The following is a 20333-nucleotide window of genomic DNA, read 5'->3' as shown; positions in this document are numbered from 1 at the left end:
TATCGGGCGAGTAGATTCCATTGTAATGCCAAATGATGACATTTTTAACAAATGCTGAAAAATTGCTGGCGTTTGCAACCTGAGGCTAGTTTTAATGGATTAGAAAATATAAAGTTGCTGTTTTTAGGTTGCTGACACCTACTATGACAATCTGGCTATAAAGAATACATGAAAGTACAGAAGCGCTTTTCTGCTCATTTGCACAACGGCATACAATCTTTAAAGTTCTGGTCCTTCGGTAATTTCAGACATCAGGCTACAAAAGCGTATAGAGGCTCTTTATTGCTCATTTGCACAATGGTACATAATGTTTACAGTTCTCGCACCTAGGCACTTTACAGCTTATTTGCACCGTGTTCCATAATGTTTATAGTTTTTATTGTATATTCCTGGGAATGTGAACATAATATGTTATTCGTTTTATGATTACAGTGCGACCGTGATAAAAGATGTTTATATGTGGTATCAATGTTCTAGTACGGCATGTAACCATAGTAACTTTATTTTTTTGTACTGCTGCATATCGATCAAATTACTAGGAAATTGTTATTTTTTATTCAGGATATTAATGTTTTCATTGCAATGATGTTTGTTAATTAAGCAATAAAGAAAGTATTTCATAAGACATAAGTTGCTTGCCAGGTGGATGCCCGAACAAGATGCATCACTACACACGCATCAAAATCGACTCCTTTTGGCAATGTGGATAGCAATTGTACTTGTGCTGAGGCACTGCAGCGACCCAGGAAACTCTACTAAGCCCAGACATTTCTGAAAACTATTCATACAGGGAGTCCATGGAAATGTGACTTGCACACTACGTTGTCTTACCCAAAATTACTTGAAAACCTCAAATCTTAGGCTAAATCACACTTTTTCCTCACCTTTTTGTGAGGAAAATTCCTGAATCTGTAGGGATTCATAACATTTTCACTAGCCAGCATTCACACATTTCTCTCAATAAAAACGCTACCACACTCATTTGGTTAGGCCTAGTGCCCGTGACAAATCAAAGATCTCCCAAATAACACTTTTTAGACTCTTCCCTCCTCTATCCCTCCTTTATCGTATTCAGTCCAACTAACAGACTCACATGTCCACCGTTACAAATAACAACTTTTATTTCCTCATACTAATCCACAACGAATCCACACTAGGTTCTAACTATAATTACCTACTGGTGACCGCCAGTAGGTTGTTATAGTTAGAACCTAGTTTCCATAGGAAAAGCGTTTTTTTATTTGCCAATAACTTTGATGCCGTTTGACGAATCTTCACGAAACTTCCAAAACTATTTGTTCACTCAGGTCAGCTCCTGTCTTGAAAGTTTAGGGGTGATTTGTCAAGGAGGGGGCCGAGAAAAAAGGGGGGTCCCAAAATGTGTTTTCTCCATGGTAATTTCCATAGGATAGTTTGGACACGGCTACAGCCTGAACTGCTGAACTGAATTGTACCAAATTTGGCAGAGAGATAGCTATTGGTCCAGAAAGCACGCTTCTGTTTAAACGGTGAAATTCCATTCAGTAGTTTTTAAGATATATAAATACAATTACAGTTACAATCATATAGCACAACTCAGGGAATGCTTCAGCCTTCATAACAAGGCACCTAATTATAGAACCAAATAGAATTATGTCTGCATCCACTCAGCTTACACTTTCTTACCTGTATAACTTGGTGGACAACTCCCAGATAAGCTGCAATAACAATGGCCACAAGCAGGTCAAAGACAGCAGGTTTTACTCTGAAAATAGAAAGTTGTCAAGATATGTCATATTGATTTTTCTAAAGTACACCGTCTGGTAAAGTCATGATGGCTCTCACGAGCAATACGATGAAGATATAGATGAAAATATGTTTTTCAGTATTCTAAGTGGGAGATAGTCTGAACATAGTGAGGGGAACTGTATTCCATTTATTTTACTTTATCAGCAAGGGTCTTCCTCTCAAATGGAAACATTTCCAACCAAGAAACATTCATTTTGACAGTTGGATATTGAGCACATGGGTTTAGATGACTTAATAATCAGTCATATTTTTGTCAGATGGGACTTTTTGATTTTAAGCAGAAGGCACGCTGTTACATTCCATTCATTATGCAGTGTGATGGAATCTTTCCCACAGAGTTCAATATGTGCACTGTAAAGACTCAACTGCATTCACATCCAATGTGGGGAACAATAAACAAAGAAGAAGGGCTTTTAGAGTCATCCGGAAATTTTTAAATCAGCATCTTCGATAGAGGTAACAACATATTCTTCTAAATAATCTTGTTGAATTGATTCACCTTTGTACTCAGAGAGTCTAGAGAGGGAGTCTGCTCTTATGTTTAATGATCCAGGTATAAAAGGGACGGAAATGTTCTACTCATATCAGACAAAATTTTAAGCAGACATTTAGAGGCTTTCCCAGTACTACTACTATCAATTGAAGACAATAATACTGGTGATCTGCCTGATGTAAAATATATTGCCCCAAAGAGAAGTTTTACATGGTTCTACACTCAAGAAATGTGCAAAAACCTCTCTCAGTGAACTGACTTTGACGAGAATGCCACAGTTACTTATTTACCAGCTGTAAGCTGACTTAGAACAACCTCTACATCATCTGAACATCTATCTGCAGTAAATATACTCTTGATAGAGAGTGAAAACAGACTAAGCAGAGCAGCATTAATGGTCGCCCTCTAACAAATGCATCACTCAAAAAAATATACGAAATGGGCCCACGAAAAACGTTTTTAATAATAACCACATAGGAGCAGAAATGACAGCAAATTGTTAATAAACCTTAAATTAAACTCACATAAACCTAGTAAAAAGCTGTGTTGGTCCATGTTACTTGGTAACACACTGTGTTGATGGGCTGAATTAGTTTTCCTCATCAGATAATGTGTGCAAAAACTGGTAATTCCAAAGAAAGAGACTGGGGGCCCGATTCACAGAACTAACTTAACACAAAATCCTAAACTTACTACCATTTTGGTATTCACAGAAGGCACTTACTCATTTTGGTATTGACAGAAGTTAGGAGTCCTAACTTTAGGACTCCTAAATGCCTTCTGTGAATACCGAAAGTCTTAAAATTAGGATTTTTCTCAGTTTAGTAGTAGTATTGTTAGGACTCCTAACTTTAGGACTCCTAAATGCCTTCTGTGAATACCGAAAGTCTTAAAATTAGGATTTTTCTCAGTTTAGTAGTAGTATTGTTAGGACTCCTAACTTCAGGACTCCTAAATGCCTTCTGTGAATACCGAAAGTCTTAAAATTAGGATTTTTCTCAATTTAGTAGTAGTAAAGTTAGGACTCCTAACTTTAGGACTCCTATATGCCTTCTGTGAATACCGAAAGTCTTCAAATTAGGATTTTTCTCAGTTTAGTAGTAGTATAGTTAGGACTCCTAACTTTAGGACTCCAAAATGCCTTCTGTGAATACCGAAAGTCTTAAAATAAGGATTTTTCTCAATTTAGTAGTAGTAAAGTTAGGACTCCTAACTTTAAGACTCCTAAATGCCTTCTGTGAATACCGAAAGCCTTAAAATTAGGATTTTTAGAGTTTAGTAGTAGTAAATTTAGGAGTCCTAACTTTAGGACTCCTAAACTGAGAAAAATCCTAATTTTAAGACTTTCGGTATTCACAGAAGGCATTTAGGAGTCCTAAAGTTAGGACTCCTCCTAACTTCTGTGAATACCGAAGTGAGTAAGTGTCTTCTGTGAATACCAAAATGAGTAAGTGCCTTCTGTGAATACGAAAATGGTAGTAAGTTTAGGATTTTGTCTTAAGTTAGTTCTGTGAATCGGGCCCTACGATTATAGTTCTGAGAGAAGCAACTGTCATTGGCAATGTTGATCCTTTTAAACAGGTCAGGGTAGGGTTGAAGTGTCTCAAAGGCTGTCTTGCATTTTTTATTTGAACAATAAATAATGACTTGATGTCTAATATTTAAGACAACAATGTGACCAAAATCGCAGTTAGCTGCATAACTTTTAAGTGCAAACATACACCATTCAGCGGGTTCATGAACATGTTGAGGATAGGTATAATATTAGCTCTGTTCAGTGCCTCTATAAGGCAGTCATACTCTCTTGCATCTACTCCATGTGAAGGCAATAAAGGTGCTCAAATACTTCTTGTCTCTCTATTCCCAAAAGTTTCACTAAAAGGGTCAAAGGAGGCACTATCTATTGCAACCATAAACATTTTTCAGTTTTAACCGTTTATCTTAATGCACGCTGGGTTGCTGAGGTTGGTCCAAAACTGTCAATGGGTGGTGGATTTCCACACTGAATTCTGAGCAGGTAACACCTATGTACAAAGTAATAAGTTAACAGCCAATGGTTTTGAATATAGAATTACCAAGTGCTTTTCAGCCGTACAGTGTGGATCATGATACCTTTGGTGTTGGTTAGTAATACGTCAACACATAAGACGATTTCCAATCTCAGTGGTGCAGATGACCAACTTCCTCAAAAGGATAAGGAGCGGGGCTAATTTTTTGACACTAACAACGTTGTGAAGGTGCAACAACACAATGGAGATTGTATACTGGAAGCTAGAGGTTTGAAGAGCAGAACTGTGTAGTCCAAGGGCTCCAAAGAAGGTTGGATTTGTTATCAATTTCTTGTAGTAAGTCACAGGGCTGAATAAGCTAATTGACTATATTATCAGTGGCGGCTCCTCCGCTATGGCAGAGGAGCGTTGCCCCACTACTTTTTTGCAGTGAAAGATAGAGAAAATAAAATGATAATAACTCCAGTAATTATCATTTTATGTTTTCCTACTTCCGCCCACAGCTTTGCATGAGGGGGCTGGGGTAGGCGAGGAGAGGTAGCACCCTGTGACGCCCAATGACTGCTTGGACGGTCCTATAGGCCGGCCCAAAACAGTCTTGCACCCTTCGCTGGTTCTCCGTTCAGGCTGCATTACAGCCTGCGTGGAGAGATCATGCCCAGGCCTCCAGTCAGCACCTAAGCACCGAAAAACAGCGCTCAGACAAATCACAACGCTGCTAAGGCAGCATTGTGATTGGCTGACTAGGAGCCTGGATGTGCTTTCTGTGGCCGAGGGAGAGAGAAGACTACAGAGGAGAGATGGGCGAGGAAGTGGCGAAAAGGTATGTTTTTAATTTTAATTAGATTTTTATCATAGCTGCTTCCCCCGCGTGCTCCTCCCTCCCGCATCCTCCCCTTACCTCATGCATCCTCTCCCCCTCGCCCCCAACCCCCTACCACCGATCTGTGACGGCCGCACCTGTATATTATAAGCCTATGCACCACACACATCCACAAGCAAGGAACATAAAATCAACTTGAAAGGATATGGACAGCTACTGAACAACAACCAGAAGAAAGAGAATATGGAATATAAAACCAGAATAATACAAAAGAAGCGTAATAAGAGACTGCAGCATAGTAGTAGCAGAGAGATTGTCACTTCCAGACAAGAAGTTTCAGCTGTAAGGACAGGCAGAATTGTAGGATGCTGAAATGATAATCATTTAACAATTTGGAAAAAGGGTGCCAATGATTACACAAGATAAGACCTCCAATCCTCGATACAGTCAATCAAGTCGCTTCTTAATCATCACATTGAGCAGTGATGTAACGTACTCCAAGACTGGACCAGTAACTCAGACTCAAAGCAATGGTGTCACGTAGAGATGACGTCAGATAAGCTAGTAATGGTATTTTAAAAGGATCAATTCTCAAATGTTAATCAGGATACATTATGTTTCAGTGTAACCAAATGGTAAACTCAGAGAAATAAAAAAAAAAAATCCTGTGTGACTCTCGGTGAATGGAGGGTGTTTTTACCTGTGTGAGGTCATTGTTTGCTTAAGCTGGTCATAGAAAACAAACTCTGGCTCCCTAGAAAACATAACGTTTAGACACAATTAAGATATGTAGCAAATCTGAAATTCTCTCTAGTAATACACCTATTCTGGGCATCATGCAAGACTTACAACACCAATGGAAACAGACATCACAATTTCAATGTGATCAATACTTCTGGATGCAGAAATGAATGTGAGTGAATGTCTTTAAAACATTGACCAAAACTTACTTCACAGAAAGATCTTTTAAAATAACAATTGTTTCCCATAAGCTCTCATACCAAATTAATCAAATTATATGCTACACAAAACAAAATTTAGCTTATAAATATGCATTTGCAATTTGGCAATACAGTTTTAAATGTAGGATTATAAACCTTCATTGAAAAACATTTTGTTAATAATTGGTATAAAGTTGTAAATATTTTAGAATGTAAATAGGCATTAAAAATAAATAGATAATAGAAAAGGAGTTAAATACATAAAGAAAGACTTTGTTTACTTATAGTTAGGTCAGAGTTTCCACAAGAAGAGCATTATTTTTGTTTTACTAATAACTTTGGCGCCGTTTGACGAATCTTCAAAAAATTTATCACAAAAAGTTCATCTACCTCAGCTCCGTCCTGGAAAGTTTCAGGGTGATCTGTCGAGCTGATGCAAGTAAAAGGGGGGGGGGTCCCAAATGCATTCCATAGGGAAATTTAGACAGTGCTACTGCCAAATGGCTGACCAGAATTATACCAAATTTGTCAGAAAGCTAGAACTGAACCCAGAAAGCAAGCTTTTGCGATTTGTAAAATAATTTAGAACTTTAAGAGAAATGAAGGCTCAAAATATATGGATATATTGACAGTTGAATTAAAAAAAGAGTGTTCTGATTGGCCCAGGGGGCTTTTTTTCCCCTTCGGCCTCATGCGTCTGTGTTCTGAATTAGGTGAAAATGTCAGTTAAAGAATACCATTTTCAACAAAACAAACTGAAGTTTACTGAGCTAACTATTATCTGCACCCCCGCCTTGCACTGCTTATGACCTCACATACTACATTACTTATGACATGTCATGTTCAGTGACATCATTGATGACATCAGTGATAACATCTCAAATTACATCATTGATGATATCATGGATGACATCGCTCTCTGAATATTTGCAGCATGGCCTCCTCAAAGGCCCAGCTCTGCTGCGGGGTCAACAACAGCCTGGGAATTTTGGAACGCATCAGGACTAGAGGAATCAGTTCCATGGCAGGAGACTTCAAAGGTTATGACTGACATCGTGACACCCTAGTCCCTTCTCCTTGGAGTCAGAGTTGCGGGATGGAGTCAACTCCAGCTTCACTTTCTTATGCTTGTACTTAGATTTGGACTTCGGAAGACAGGAAGACTTCAAATGGAAAGTTGAGTGGTTATAGGAAAGGCCTTGGGTCCAGAACTGAGCTCCCGCCTGTGACTTGGATCAGGAGCAGGACTTACATATAGGCTTGACTTCTTCAGGTGCATGAGGGCCACTTATTGCATGATTAGAATCATGGCCCAAATCCAGAGACCAAAGACACACCTCGTGCAGGCCCGTTATCTGCTTTCTGCAGTCACAAAATGCCTTGAAAACTGTTGTTTTAGGTTGGGACATAGTCCGCTAGCACTTGGTGAAGTCATTTTAGAAGACATAAAAAAAAAATCAATTTTGGGAGCGGAGCTCCGGATCCGTGTCTGAAGGAACGAAAAGAAACAAACTGATGTCAGCTCGACAGGGTGGTGCTTATGTATGGCTCTGCCATGTCACTGGACATTCAGTGTGGAACCACATGGTGCCACCTAGTGGCACACTTGAGTATTGCTACATAGAAATGTTTAGAAAACTGCTGATGTGTATACACCAGTATACTGGGTGCACTGCTGGATAAATATGCTACACAGTTAAGACATATTAGTTACTGAAAAGACAAAACTTGACCAAAGGAATAAACGATCTAAATAATGTGACAATTTGACAGTCCGTTGAATCACGGTGATTTATAATAAAGCTGTATTTATCATTCAATCACATAAATGACATAGAAATATACAAGACAATAATTGAAAAGTGGCTCAAAACGAAATCCACATGAATGAAATCAGAGTATCTGCACTCGGGCAGAGAACTTAGTCGTCAGTTCGCAAGAAAACCCAATGCATTTCGGGATGTTATACATCCCTTCTTCAGGGGCAGCTGTTGAAAAAATCCTGAATCAGTTCTTGAGTCCGCCATGTCCAGAACTAGACGAAGTCACGTACTGAACTCCTGATTCCACAAGTCAAAAACCCTTCAAACAAACATGTCTTTGTATCTACATTCTCTACCAGCTCATCAAAAACAGATGGGACATTCTCAAACATGAACCAGATTTTAATGGATTATTTTCCTCTGATCCCATCTTCGCATACACTCGGAGTAAAAATATCAAAGATTTACTATCAACAACATCCACGACAGAAGTTGTTGAGCACAAAGGCATGCAAAAATGTCAGAACTGCGTTAATTGCCACAATGTCATCACTGGCAATGTCATTAACCACCCACGAACAGGCAAAACCATTCAACTTAGATACACTGGCACATGTGACACCACCAATGTTATCTATACTATCAAATGTCCCTGCGGACTCATGTATGTGGGGAAAACCTCTCGAAAAGTGAAAGTGAGAATTTCAGAACACAAAAGTTCCATTCGAACCAGAAGTCTCAAATCTCCTCTCACATCACACTGGTTAGAACACCGCCACACTATTGCACAACTTAGATTCACTATACTTGAGATGATGCCCCGAAACACACAGTTGAATACAGACAGGCTTTTATCACAAAGAGAAGTCTGGTGGACCAAGTTTTTGCACACCTTGCTACCATTTGGGCTTAATGATAAAATTGAAATGCAGTGTTTTTTATAATAATATGTCGGAATTTGCCATTTGACTTCTAGACTGTCTGTCTGTACTTGCCAATGCCCATTTGTCTCTCATTGTGTCCATGATTTCACAGACTTTTTTCCCTCCAGCCACTTGCTTTCTTCCGTTTAGATTGTACGGTCTCTTCAATTTGAGCAAAATTATTTCTCTACAGTTTGGGATCCTCCATTTTATTTCGTTCATTTTAATTTTGTATTTGTTTTTTCACAGTTTGTTTCCTCTATTTTACAAGCACACTTTAGCTGTTTCCAGCTAACAGTGTTTCATTACTTCTCAGAACCTGAACATCTGATTCATTTTTTCATGCATACCATTGGTCCATCTCCACCTGGTCGTTTTTTATTTTTCACTCGTTCCCCATTCCCGTCACATTTTCAGACGTTTTCTCTCAAATTTTCCGTTTCTCACTGTGTATTTTACATCCACACCTATCTGTTCACATTACTTCAGCTTGCGCCCCGCGTGACCCTGCAGCACCACTTGGTGTATTTATTTTCACAAGCTTTAGCAGTCCCATTTCTATGAGCACCATTCTCATTCACCACGTGATCACGGGCGCGTATTCATCTTCCGAGTAGAACGCGCCACGGACACACACCTTTACGGATGTACACAGGAGCCACGACCGGTTGCCGTTTTCTTCGCTTGCCCAGTACACGGGGTAAGCAGCATACACAGTTCCCTGCACGCAGTTTTTTAAAATTATTTTGTATTTGTTTCTACAATGGTTCTCCCCACTTTGATTGTAGAGTTTGCGCAGCTTGCCGTCACACAATGGCTTTCCCTGCAAGCCACTGAATCCTTCCCCAGCCCTCTGAACATTCGGGCCACAGTATACATCCAGCCCAGCGGCTGGTTCTTGCTGCATTTTCAGTAAGCTTCCTTCTTTACCGTTACACTCGTTTTTAATATAAGCTTCAGTTTTACTGTTGTGTTTTACAGTTTTTCTTGTGTTTTCCCGTTCCAGGCATAAAGCCCCAGTTCATTTTTCTCATCCCATCCTGTACATTCCGATTCTGATACAGTCGTTCAATTCATTTGGCCAGAACTTTCCAGGTTTTCATCAGCTTATTTATGTTATTATTCATCTCGTCACATCGTTTCCTTTCTACTCATGCACTTGGTGGTTGACTTTGGTAATTAGCTGTTTGACTATCTGAATCACTTCTGTTCCATTTCAGCTTCTTTTCACTTCTTTGGCAGTTTTTTTATAAGCACAACTTCCATGACACTGGGTTTATTTTTTACATTGCTCTAGTTTGAAATAGACCAGCATTGTTTCCGCTTGGGCTTCAGCCTGCTGCACCCTGTATTGTATCGTTGTCCGTTCATGTTATAATTAGTCACGTTCTGAATTTCAAGGTCATGAAATGTATTCTAGTATTTTTTCAACAGCTGCCCCTGAAGAAGGGATGTATAACATCCCGAAATGCATTGGGTTTTCTTGCGAACTGACGACTAAGTTCTCTGCCCGAGTGCAGATACTCTGATTTCATTCATGTGGATTTCGTTTTGAGCCACTTTTCAATTATTGTCTTGTATATTTCTATGTCATTTATGTGATTGAATGATAAATACAGCTTTATTATAAATCACCGTGATTCAACGGACTGTCAAATTGTCACATTATTTAGATCGTTTATTCCTTTGGTCAAGTTTTGTCTTTTCAGTAACTAATATGTCTTAACTGTGTAGCATATTTATCCAGCAGTGCACCCAGTATACTGGTGTATACACATCAGCAGTTTTCTATTGAGTTACGAGGAGGGCTACTTCGTGTCTGAGTTGCACGCTTCATTTACTGAGATTTAACCACATAGACTACAGTTTTTTAAAATTTGGTGTGCGCTATCTTACATAGAATCATACATAGAAATGTTTCCCAGATCCGGGGGAGTATTCTATGGTGATGAATCTGTAGATAAAGGTAGCCATGAGAATTGTTAGAAAGAGCCCTTTGCCCACCTGCGTCATTGTTTAAAATTTGTTAACCATAAGATCACAGTGTGGACTAAGCATAAGAATTTAATATATTTAACTTCTATGAAATATGGAAATGTTTGTCATGTTCAATGGTCACTCATATTTTCCTGATTTCATTATCAAATCAAATATTTGCCCGACACTTGACATGGGAGGCAGATACTCTATCATGAAAGACATTGGAGGAAGAAGAATCTGTTATTTCTCCAAATATATTACTTCGTATTCCAAGTATATTATTTTGTACACACTTCCAAGATGGCTGCCAAAGTTGTGTCATGCAACATGGCATGAGAGAACATGGCAGCAATTTCACAAGTATTAAAAATAAAGTTCCAAACTTGCTGAATTTTATTTTCAATACTTTCAAGGTGGCCACCACCGTACGTCTACATGATATGTATCAGCCATCTTGAAAGAGTAGAAACTAGACTTTAGAGATAGCCGGCCGCCACTATTGGCTTTGCCAGTGTCGATGCAATATAAAAAGCACCTGCAAAGCTAACAGCCATCACCTGAAAGCACCAGCAAAGCAATACTGATTGACCTTGCCAGTACTTGCTATTATTAAAGACTGGCTAGATGACTATGCGCCTGTATCATGTCATGTGACTTGGTATTTCTTTTAGCTATGTACCTATTAGAAGCAGATTCAACAGTTCTTTTGAACGTACATAATGAAACAGTGAACTGTACATAGTCTGACTACATTTCAGCATTGAGAGCACTTTTAGGTTACCCTTCATCAGCCTTAAAGACATGTCGTTTAACATTGCTCAGGTATCTTTTCAAGAAATACTCCATGGTGGTGAGCAGAGGGTGATCCTTGTTGATCAGTTGCGCTGCGCGGGGTTGTAGCACGAGCCAATCTAGAATTGCACTCAGTCGGGACTCATCTACTTCCTAGAAACAAACACATTTGAGATAACATTCATTGTAGGAGGGGGATCAAGATACCAGATGCACCACTGCACCGAAATCACAGGAGAAACTGAAGTAACATCACAAGGTTCAATACCCAGTGCGACACAAGTTGTGACATCATACAATCTGACAAAAAAACTATCTTTAATGCACAGTTGTGGCTGTGGCACATTACAAAACAAGTGGTTTATGGCAGGCACTAATAAACCAGCTAAACTAGCTGCAAACTCTTAATGCATTCTTGCTTTTAAAAGATCTGTGGATAGACTGGGAGACAGGCAAAGCCTAGCAGTCAAGAAGCAACAACGTGGGTCTAGCAGTAGCTATCACTAGTTACCCTTAAATGATGCTTCAGCAAGAGAGAAGGCACTCAAGATCACCACTGCTTTGTTGTGTATATTTACAGAGGCAAATGTTTGAGAAGGTTATCTTTGCATTGGCATTTGGTTACCTCAAGGTATTGATGATATGCCAGAGTTGTTATGTTAGGATGCCGGGAACAACTAAGTCCAGTCAGTTAGGGTTTGTGGATACATAGGGCCCATTAGGTTTTATAAATACAGCAAAGGATTTTGAATGAAATCCTTCCATCTACATAGAGCCAGTGAGCCAAGTTCACAGTTTGCGTGTTGTGGTCACCTCTCCTTGGGCTCAGGTCCAATCCGGCAGTCTGATTTTGGGACCTGTGTAGCCTCTGGATGGGCTTCTTTGAGAGACCAGTGTACACGGCGTTCTATTCATTCCATTCATCGGCTGGACCTGGTGGTCAATAGGCAGGAACTGGAGTTTAGTAAAGAGTAGGAAATACAGCAAGTTAATGCCTATGACCACTCACTGACTTGAGTAATAAGGAGACCTCTGCATCAAAACAAATACTCAAATTCCTTATTTTCAGTGTGTGGCAGGTAGGAGACCACTTGCTGGGCGGAGTAATGTTTTCTGTTCCCCTCGGTACCAGAATCTCAATCATAGACCAGTTCAGACAAAGGTATACATGGCCCAGGCATGTTGTTATCTTGTCCGTGTTTGATGACATGCTTTCCAGGTAGAAGTTGAATCGGGTATTATCGACTTACATTTGGAGGTTCAATTAATACTGCTCTAGGAGCTGGGGTAAGTGTTGAAAGTAGCTGTTGAATACCAGGCAAACTGATTCTTAGGACACAAGACACCATGTGTGATGATGATTCTAATGCCCAATAAGGGAACCACTTTGGGTGTGTTTGGCTTGGAATGCCAGGATCCATGTCAGGGCAGGTGTGGAGATTCCAGCCTGCCCTTAGTGTCTTCTCAGCAAGCAGTTGTGTTTACATTGTTGTAGGCTGCATGGAGGTTGAGGAATATTAGAGGTGAGTTCTAGTATTCATCCAAGGTTAGAAGAAGCTCTTCTTAGATGTTGACTGGGTAGTTTCAGTGAAAATTGCAGGCCATAACCTGAATATGAGGTCACTAAAGATGTGGTTGAGTACTACGTACCTTTGAAGTTGTCTAGTTCCTCATTTTTCATTGTATTATAAGCGTATGTCAAGATTCTGCGCAAGACTCTCTGAAAGATCTTGCAGTCACTTAGCCGCTCTACTGGTGAACAGAGTGATAAGTGTCACCAAGCACAGCAACCAGAGGAGGAACAGGGATAAGGAGTAAGAGAGAAACCCGGGATTGGAACTCACTCTCCGAAGCTTCGTCTGTATCAAGGGACGGCACCACTCTTCATTGATGGTATGAATCCTGGGTAGATCTAACCAGTTGCAAGACGCTGTGCAAAGGGTCAGTATAGATACCAGCTGGAAGGTATCACATGGGTAACAATTGACACAAGGCTCACTGCTTCCAGGCGTGGAAGATGCTATGATGAGCCCAGAGCCAACCAGGAACTCAACAAAGACCCTGCGATTCTGTTGGACCCACACAAGTAAGACTGTGAGAGATGCCAAAACAGGTGTGAACTATAGCAAGGATCGAACAAGGCAATAAACCATTGAACTCATTGCCAGGCACGGAGATAAAGTCTCAGAAAATGTAAGCAGGGCTCTACCCGTCCTGACCTGGAAGTGACCTTACATCAGGAAGAGAGTGAGTATGCATCTCCAGGAGTTAGTGTTCTAGCGCTTTTGACTCTCTAAGCTTTCACATACAGGTACTCCAGTGCTTCCAGCCCCTCCATGGCTTCGCCTAACCTGATTCCTGACATGTAGAGGATATTGGAGAACAAGCATAGATGTGCAATACTTTTGAGTCAACAGAATGCATTTTGTGAGGGAGTGTTTTAAAGGACGTGTCACAAACCCAAGGTCAATTGAGTACTACCTCTATTGAGGAATTATTTCAGGCACGTGACTAGGTATGGGTTAGAGGGATATTAGATTAGTTTTGTTGGTTGGCTAATTTGGATGTCACCTCAAAAGTCAAATGTTGGAAGGAGGTAAAAGATACTTCAAAAGGTTGCCTTATTGGTAGATCTCCCCTAATTTCTTTGTGCCATCACTGATGAGTTTCACAAGGCGTGCCTTTTCCATTTTCTTAACAGCTTTCTATTTGTTAACAGGTTTTTAAGGGAGCTTTTTTTCAATGTTTCTTGTGCTGGCTGTTGCCTTCATTATAGCTAGGCGCCACCAGAGCTAAAGATGGCAGCTGCCTCGTGTCAGTGGGATCAGTTCCCCACTGCATCATTAGTGTGTCGCTTTGTGAAGAGTCTTAGGTTTTCAGATTTTGAGCAAATCCACGGTGGATGAAATCTTTCAAAATGTTTCCCAGCGGGGTTTTAGGGCGAGAGGCATTTGTAAGTGTTAATTGGATTGTTCCTTAGGTTACTTCAAATTCCTCTGCAGTTCTGTTTTTATCGCTAATATGCATATCTGGCTGTTACGCCGGGTCACAGAGCAGGTTTGAGAGGTGAATATTTATAATTCAGTGGTTTGATCAAAACTGCAGCTGCAGAGAAACATTTTAAAAATCAGGTTATTTGTGAATATTCGGTATATATGTGTGACCCGCTGTGCAGGATGGGCCCTGAACTGCGTGATTGGCATCGCAGGACTAATGGCGGGTAAAACAATTCAGTGAGCGACCGCACATCTTTAATGTGCAGTGGAACATTAGCTTATCCCAACAGGGAACTTTTAGAACAGGGCCCTGGGAGCACTGGCATGAAGACACCATCTCAAGAAGGAGATATTGCCCTCGTGGGGAATTGTAGATCTCCTCCCACACCATTACCCCATGCTTCCACTTGACTGGGGAACGCCATGAAGCACCAAGTACATTGAGGACCGGTGCACCCCCAGAAATGATGTAGAATTACTAACATTTTATACCTCGAGTAATGGAGGTCTCTCACTCCTTCCTCATACCTCCTCCTTTCCACTCTTCTTCCACCAAACAAATATTGTATGCAGCCAACACAGCCTTAAACCACAGAGCTTGGCCCATCCCCCCACTTCCTCGATCAGCATCCCTTCCACAGACAGCAATGTCTTGACCTTGTACCAATCACCTTTACAGGTGCAGATGTGCCTCGCTCCAGATATGCATTTATTTTGGAATGTGCTACAGTAATTATTACATTTGAATCTGTGCAAATGTCTTAATACTTTGTAATCCTAAAGGGATAACAGACACCTACCCAGACCGTAACCCGCCCCCTACAAAGACCTGAAGAACCCTTCAAGTGCTTTACTCATGCACTCCTTCCCTGCTCCAACCCACAAAACCTGAAGGTGCTCCCGGCTAACTGAGTGACTTCTTAGGATCATTGCCTTGTCAACTGCAACACTCTGCAATGGAGCAGTAGCTGAACATGGCATTACAAGAGGACTTACCCGCTCTCCTTGAAATACCCGAAGATTTTCTGGAATGTTCTGAAAAAAACACGAAGGTTATCATCATTTGTCATGTCAGAAAATGGGACCATTTTTATTTTTTTTAATTATATTTTTTACAGTTTTATATAGCGCGAACTATACCCGAAACATCGGGCATCAGAGCGCTTTACATGAGCACCAGTTTCGTTACAGGGACACATTCATTTTTGTTAGGCACGGGGAGATTAAGGGATTTTCCCAGAATCACAGGATGTTGAGCGTCGTTGCCGAGACTTGAACCCAGTTCCCCAGCTTCGAGGTCGACCGCTCTAGCTGTAAGGCTACATCCTCTCCCCACCATTAAGGAGATTAATGAAATGAAATACATGCATTTCACGTCAATTGTTCACACTGTTAACAAAGGATGCCTGCATGCATCCTTCTTGCATCACACACCCCTTTTCCAGTAAAAATATCATATCTTATTGGTTGTTCAGTTTAAATTAGATGACGATCATATCAAATATTATTACATTAGACATATTTACACAAGTAAGCACAATTGAAATGGATATTTTTTTTTACAATTATAGACATGTCCAATTTAACAAACAGAACAACAATATCCCAGGAGCACTTTCCAGACTCCGTGAAAGAGTCGAGCATCTTTGAGAGGCGCAGCGTCTCAGTTGTTGGTTTGTCCCCAATTCTACACACTGTTTCATCAAGGTTGTCAGTTATTGCTTCTCTTTCTCAGCAGCACTCAGTGTAGAGTATTGCCATAATTTCCCTCTTATGTTCAAGAGCCTGACTTTTATTGTACCCAGGTGCACCTGTGCACCACGGGTGCCTACATGCTTCCTTAAAGATATCACATCCTGTTCCAAATGGGCAAGCGGATCAATATATCGTTCAGGTATTGAAATATCAAGTGCAATAACCTCTCAGTTTGCCTGGCCGCTGTGCTGTGGTCTCGGATGGTATTGGGACCTTCCACCTGTTGGAAAAAACTTGGGTAACTGAAAACATAATCAGTTTCAGAGTGAAGTGATCAGTCAGACTGACTGATCTAATATGGATTTAGGTGATAATCCAGCTGGTGATAAGACATACAGCAGTTCTGACACTATTTCATATTTTCGACTTCAGGTCTCTGTGGACGTTAGTGTATCATACTGGTCTGGTGAAAAATCTAACATTTCAGGATCCTCTTGATCTTTCCTTGAAGCCTTAGGGCTTGATTACGAGTTTGGCAGTGGGGGACTGCCATGCCGGCGGCCCGCCCCCGCACCGCCAAACCCTTGTGGCCACCACCCGCCAGATACTGACTTGTCACTGGTGGGTGGTCCCACAACAGTGCCTATAAAATAGGCACTGCAATGCACTCCATGCCGTGCAAGTACTGGAGTGCATGCACACAGGGGGGCTCCCAACTTTGTACCATGATTCTGCAAAACCGGATACGGTCTTAAGGTGCACTTTTTTGAAGAAAAGTGAGTCTCCATATTTCTGCGTGAAGGCAAGCTCTACCCCCTTAACTTCGTGGAGCACTGCTCTGAACATTTTACCGATATCCGAACTATCCTTAGTACTAAATAACAACTTTCCTCCTTTCAGAAGAAAAAGCCAGGCATAATAAGAGAAATCAGGCAATCGTAGACCCCTCTTATCATATTGCCGTTTTAATTTTTCCACGAAATTCTTACGCCCTTGGAGGCCCATATGAAGCTGGTAATTTTTGACTGAATAGGTATCTAACTTCCTCTTTAACACATTTTAAATGTGAGTTTATTTTCCATGTCATTACGACCGTTTTGCTTTCATTAATCTCATATCCTGAAATCCGGTCAAAACGTGATGCTAGATTATACACTGCCAGTAATGCTGTAGTGAGCTCAGAGGTGTATATTACTAGATCATCCGCGTATAATCCTACTTTTTTCTCCCAGGACTGATATTCAAAAGGGAGTATGTTGTCACTTATCCTTATCTTCTCCGCAAGGTGTTCAATATATAAATTAAAAAGGAGAGGTGATAACGGGCATCCCAGCTTGGTTCCATGATATATGTTAAAGGATCTTGAAATATTTCCATTCACTAAGATTTTTGCTGTAGGGTTGATATATAATAATTCTATTGATCGACAGGAATTATCCCCTATATTAGCTAATCTTAAGATTTTTTGCAAGTAGACCCAATTTACCCGATCGAAGGCTTTGGTCGCATCGACTGTAATAACTGCCAGCGGTATTGTATATGCGGAGGCTAGATCTATGGCCCCAATTAAGTTATAGGTTAAGTCTTTCATTTCTCTCCCCCGCATAAAGCCTTTCTGATCTGCGTTAAGCAGTGTACCCACTACTCCGTTAAGCCTATCGGCCAATTTTTTGTGTGTAGATCTTGTAGTCAGAGTTTAACAACGAGATAGGCCTATAGGAGTCACAGGAGTTTGGTGGTTTATCCGGTTTAAGTATCAGGGTGACAACGGCTTCATTCCACGAGGGAGGGATCTCCCTACCCTTATTAAAAATATCTAAAAACAGCCTACACATAACTGGGACTATGTATTCCTTTAACGTTTTATATATTTCCACGGGGAGGCCATCAGGGCCTGCGCCTTGTTCAATTTCCCTGTTCTTATTGTGTTTCCAATTTCACCTTCTGTTATTCGACGATTTATTACCTCCCTATGAATATCTGAGAGTTTACGGGGGAGTTCTTGGCCCAACCACTCTTCCACCTCCTCATCTAACGTAGTTAGATCTTCCAAATATACTTTTCCAAAATGGTTTAGCATAGCTTCTTCAATACCCTCCCTAGTCCCAGTGAGGCAACCGGTCTCTTCATGTATAAATTATTTTATAAAACTCCTTGCCTGATTATGTTTAACTTTCCAGGCAAGTAATTTACCACAACCTTCTGCATAATTAAAATGGGCCAATTTGCTTACTTGCCATCTCTCCTGTAATCTTGCTTCTACTACCGCTACAAGGTCCATTTTAAGGGTTTGCATAGAGGATTGATACGGTCCATGTTCTATCTCGGCTTCTTGTAGCCGTTGTTCCAGCTGTCGAATCTTATTCTCGATATTGGTAATCTCCCTTCTTCGTTGTTTATTTTTATAGGATTGGATTTATGTTATTTTCCCTCTCAAAAAGGCTTTATAAGCATCCCATACTATGCCCATTGGTGCACTGTCTATGTTATTTTCAAAGAACTCTTGAGATTCCTTCCCTAGTTTTGCTATCATGTCCTCATCAGATAGTATGGTACGATCCATAGTCCACCTTCTTTGTGCTTCAATACTTGGTGGAACCAGAACTAGGGTTATGGCTGAATGGTCTGACATATGTGATAATACATGGATAGCATCTTTAACTTGATCTTTTATACTCTGGTTGATTAAGAAGAGGTCTATTCTTGATTGGTGCCCATATTTTTTACTATTAAAAGTGAAACTCTTAAGGGCTCCATTTCTCTCTCTCCAAATATCACACCAACCGAGTTTCTTTATTGAATTTATTATTAAAGAACGTGTTTTGTTATGTACTGTTGCTCTACTTTTGTTGGAACGGTCCAATTTACCTTCCAACACCACATTAAAATTCCCACCCATTATGATCAGATCAGGAAAATCTAGAAGTTCTAAGAGTAGGCTCCCGAACGGTGTAGGATCATCCAAGTTTGGACCATAATAGCCGACCACATTGTAAGCTTGATTACAATATTTTATTTTTACTATCGCCCATCTACCGGCCTTATCCACCCTACTTTCCTCAATTGTTATTAGGGGATTTGATTTAACCAGAATGGCTACCCCTCTTATAGTAAGATGATGGTCGGTGAATGTAATTTTCTGTAGCCACTTTCTAGCTTTAAAGACATCACACATTTCTTTACTGGTTAAATGGGTTTCTTGAAGGATGATAATCTGCGCTGGGACATCTTTTAAATATTGCAAAATCTTTTCTCTTCTATTTCTCATTCTAAGCCCATTTGCATTCCATGAAAACAGTTCTGTCTGTTCTCTCCGGCTAGGGATCATATTCATCCCTTAGATTCATTATCCCGTTGAGATCTTAGTTTCATTATCCGGTTGAGACCTGAGTTCACATATGTTCTATGAGGATAAAGTTTTTTTTTTTTAATTCTCCCACTGCTTCCCCACTCATGCACTAAAACCTACCCTTGACCCTCCCCTCTCCCCCTTTGGAAGGCCCTCCTCTTCCTTCTTCTTCATGGCCTAAGCCTATGGAGTCCCTCCGAGGTTGAGAGACTGGATATCAAAATTCTAAATTTGTACCCCCCCAATTAATTCATTAAAAAAAAGGTTTCAGCAGTGTATCACAACCCCCACCGCGCACGCTCAAAGGCCTTGCATGGCGGGGGGGGGGGGGGGGAGGGGTTAACTTTGCGTATCGTAATAAAATATTTCTTGAAGGGAAAAAAAACCTAGAAATTCACTGAAAAATCAAATGGTTAAAGTGACGTTATAGTTATGTGAAGATGTCAATAAAAGATGCCATTCACCAGTTGTAGTTATCTCAAGTAAGTATATTTTGTGCCCTAAGGCAACTCTAACTCGCACCCTTGCCATGCACTGTTATTTAACACACGTATTGCATCACTCATGATATCTTCGATGACATAATTGATAATATTACTGCAACATTTGTAATTAAAATATTGATGAGAAAACTGTGCATGGCGGGCGAGAGAGTTATAGTTACTAGAGATAACCATAACTGGCAAATTTCAGTGGTTTTTTACGTTTAAAGCGGCTGACATCTTCACGTATCTATAATGTCACTTTGACCTTTGTTTTTTTCAGTGACAGAGGAGGCACA

The 20333-nt window shown here is 40.4% G+C and overlaps 1 protein-coding gene across 3 annotated transcripts in view; it reads right to left on the bottom strand.

Moving 5' to 3' along the window:
* The window catches only part of LOC146863856 (BOS complex subunit NCLN-like), a 239404-nt gene that overhangs the window by 16741 nt on the left and 202330 nt on the right, over positions 1-20333 (bottom strand). For all 3 annotated transcript variants that reach the window (XM_085628490.1, XM_085628507.1, XM_085628499.1), the window contains exons 11-14: positions 15505-15543; positions 11502-11665; positions 5814-5867; positions 1666-1744 (exon numbers count right to left, since the gene is read on the bottom strand). In XM_085628490.1, coding sequence (XP_085484616.1) covers positions 1666-1744; positions 5814-5867; positions 11502-11665; positions 15505-15543 — 336 coding nt within the window. The remainder of the gene's footprint in view (positions 1-1665; positions 1745-5813; positions 5868-11501; positions 11666-15504; positions 15544-20333) is intronic.

Source organism: Triturus cristatus, chromosome 2_1 (assembly GCF_964204655.1).
Source record: "Triturus cristatus chromosome 2_1, aTriCri1.1, whole genome shotgun sequence".
Taxonomy (NCBI): domain Eukaryota; kingdom Metazoa; phylum Chordata; class Amphibia; order Caudata; family Salamandridae; genus Triturus; species Triturus cristatus.
The sequence above is the reverse complement of the archived record's forward strand: the minus strand, read 5'-3'. Positions and strand labels throughout refer to the sequence as shown.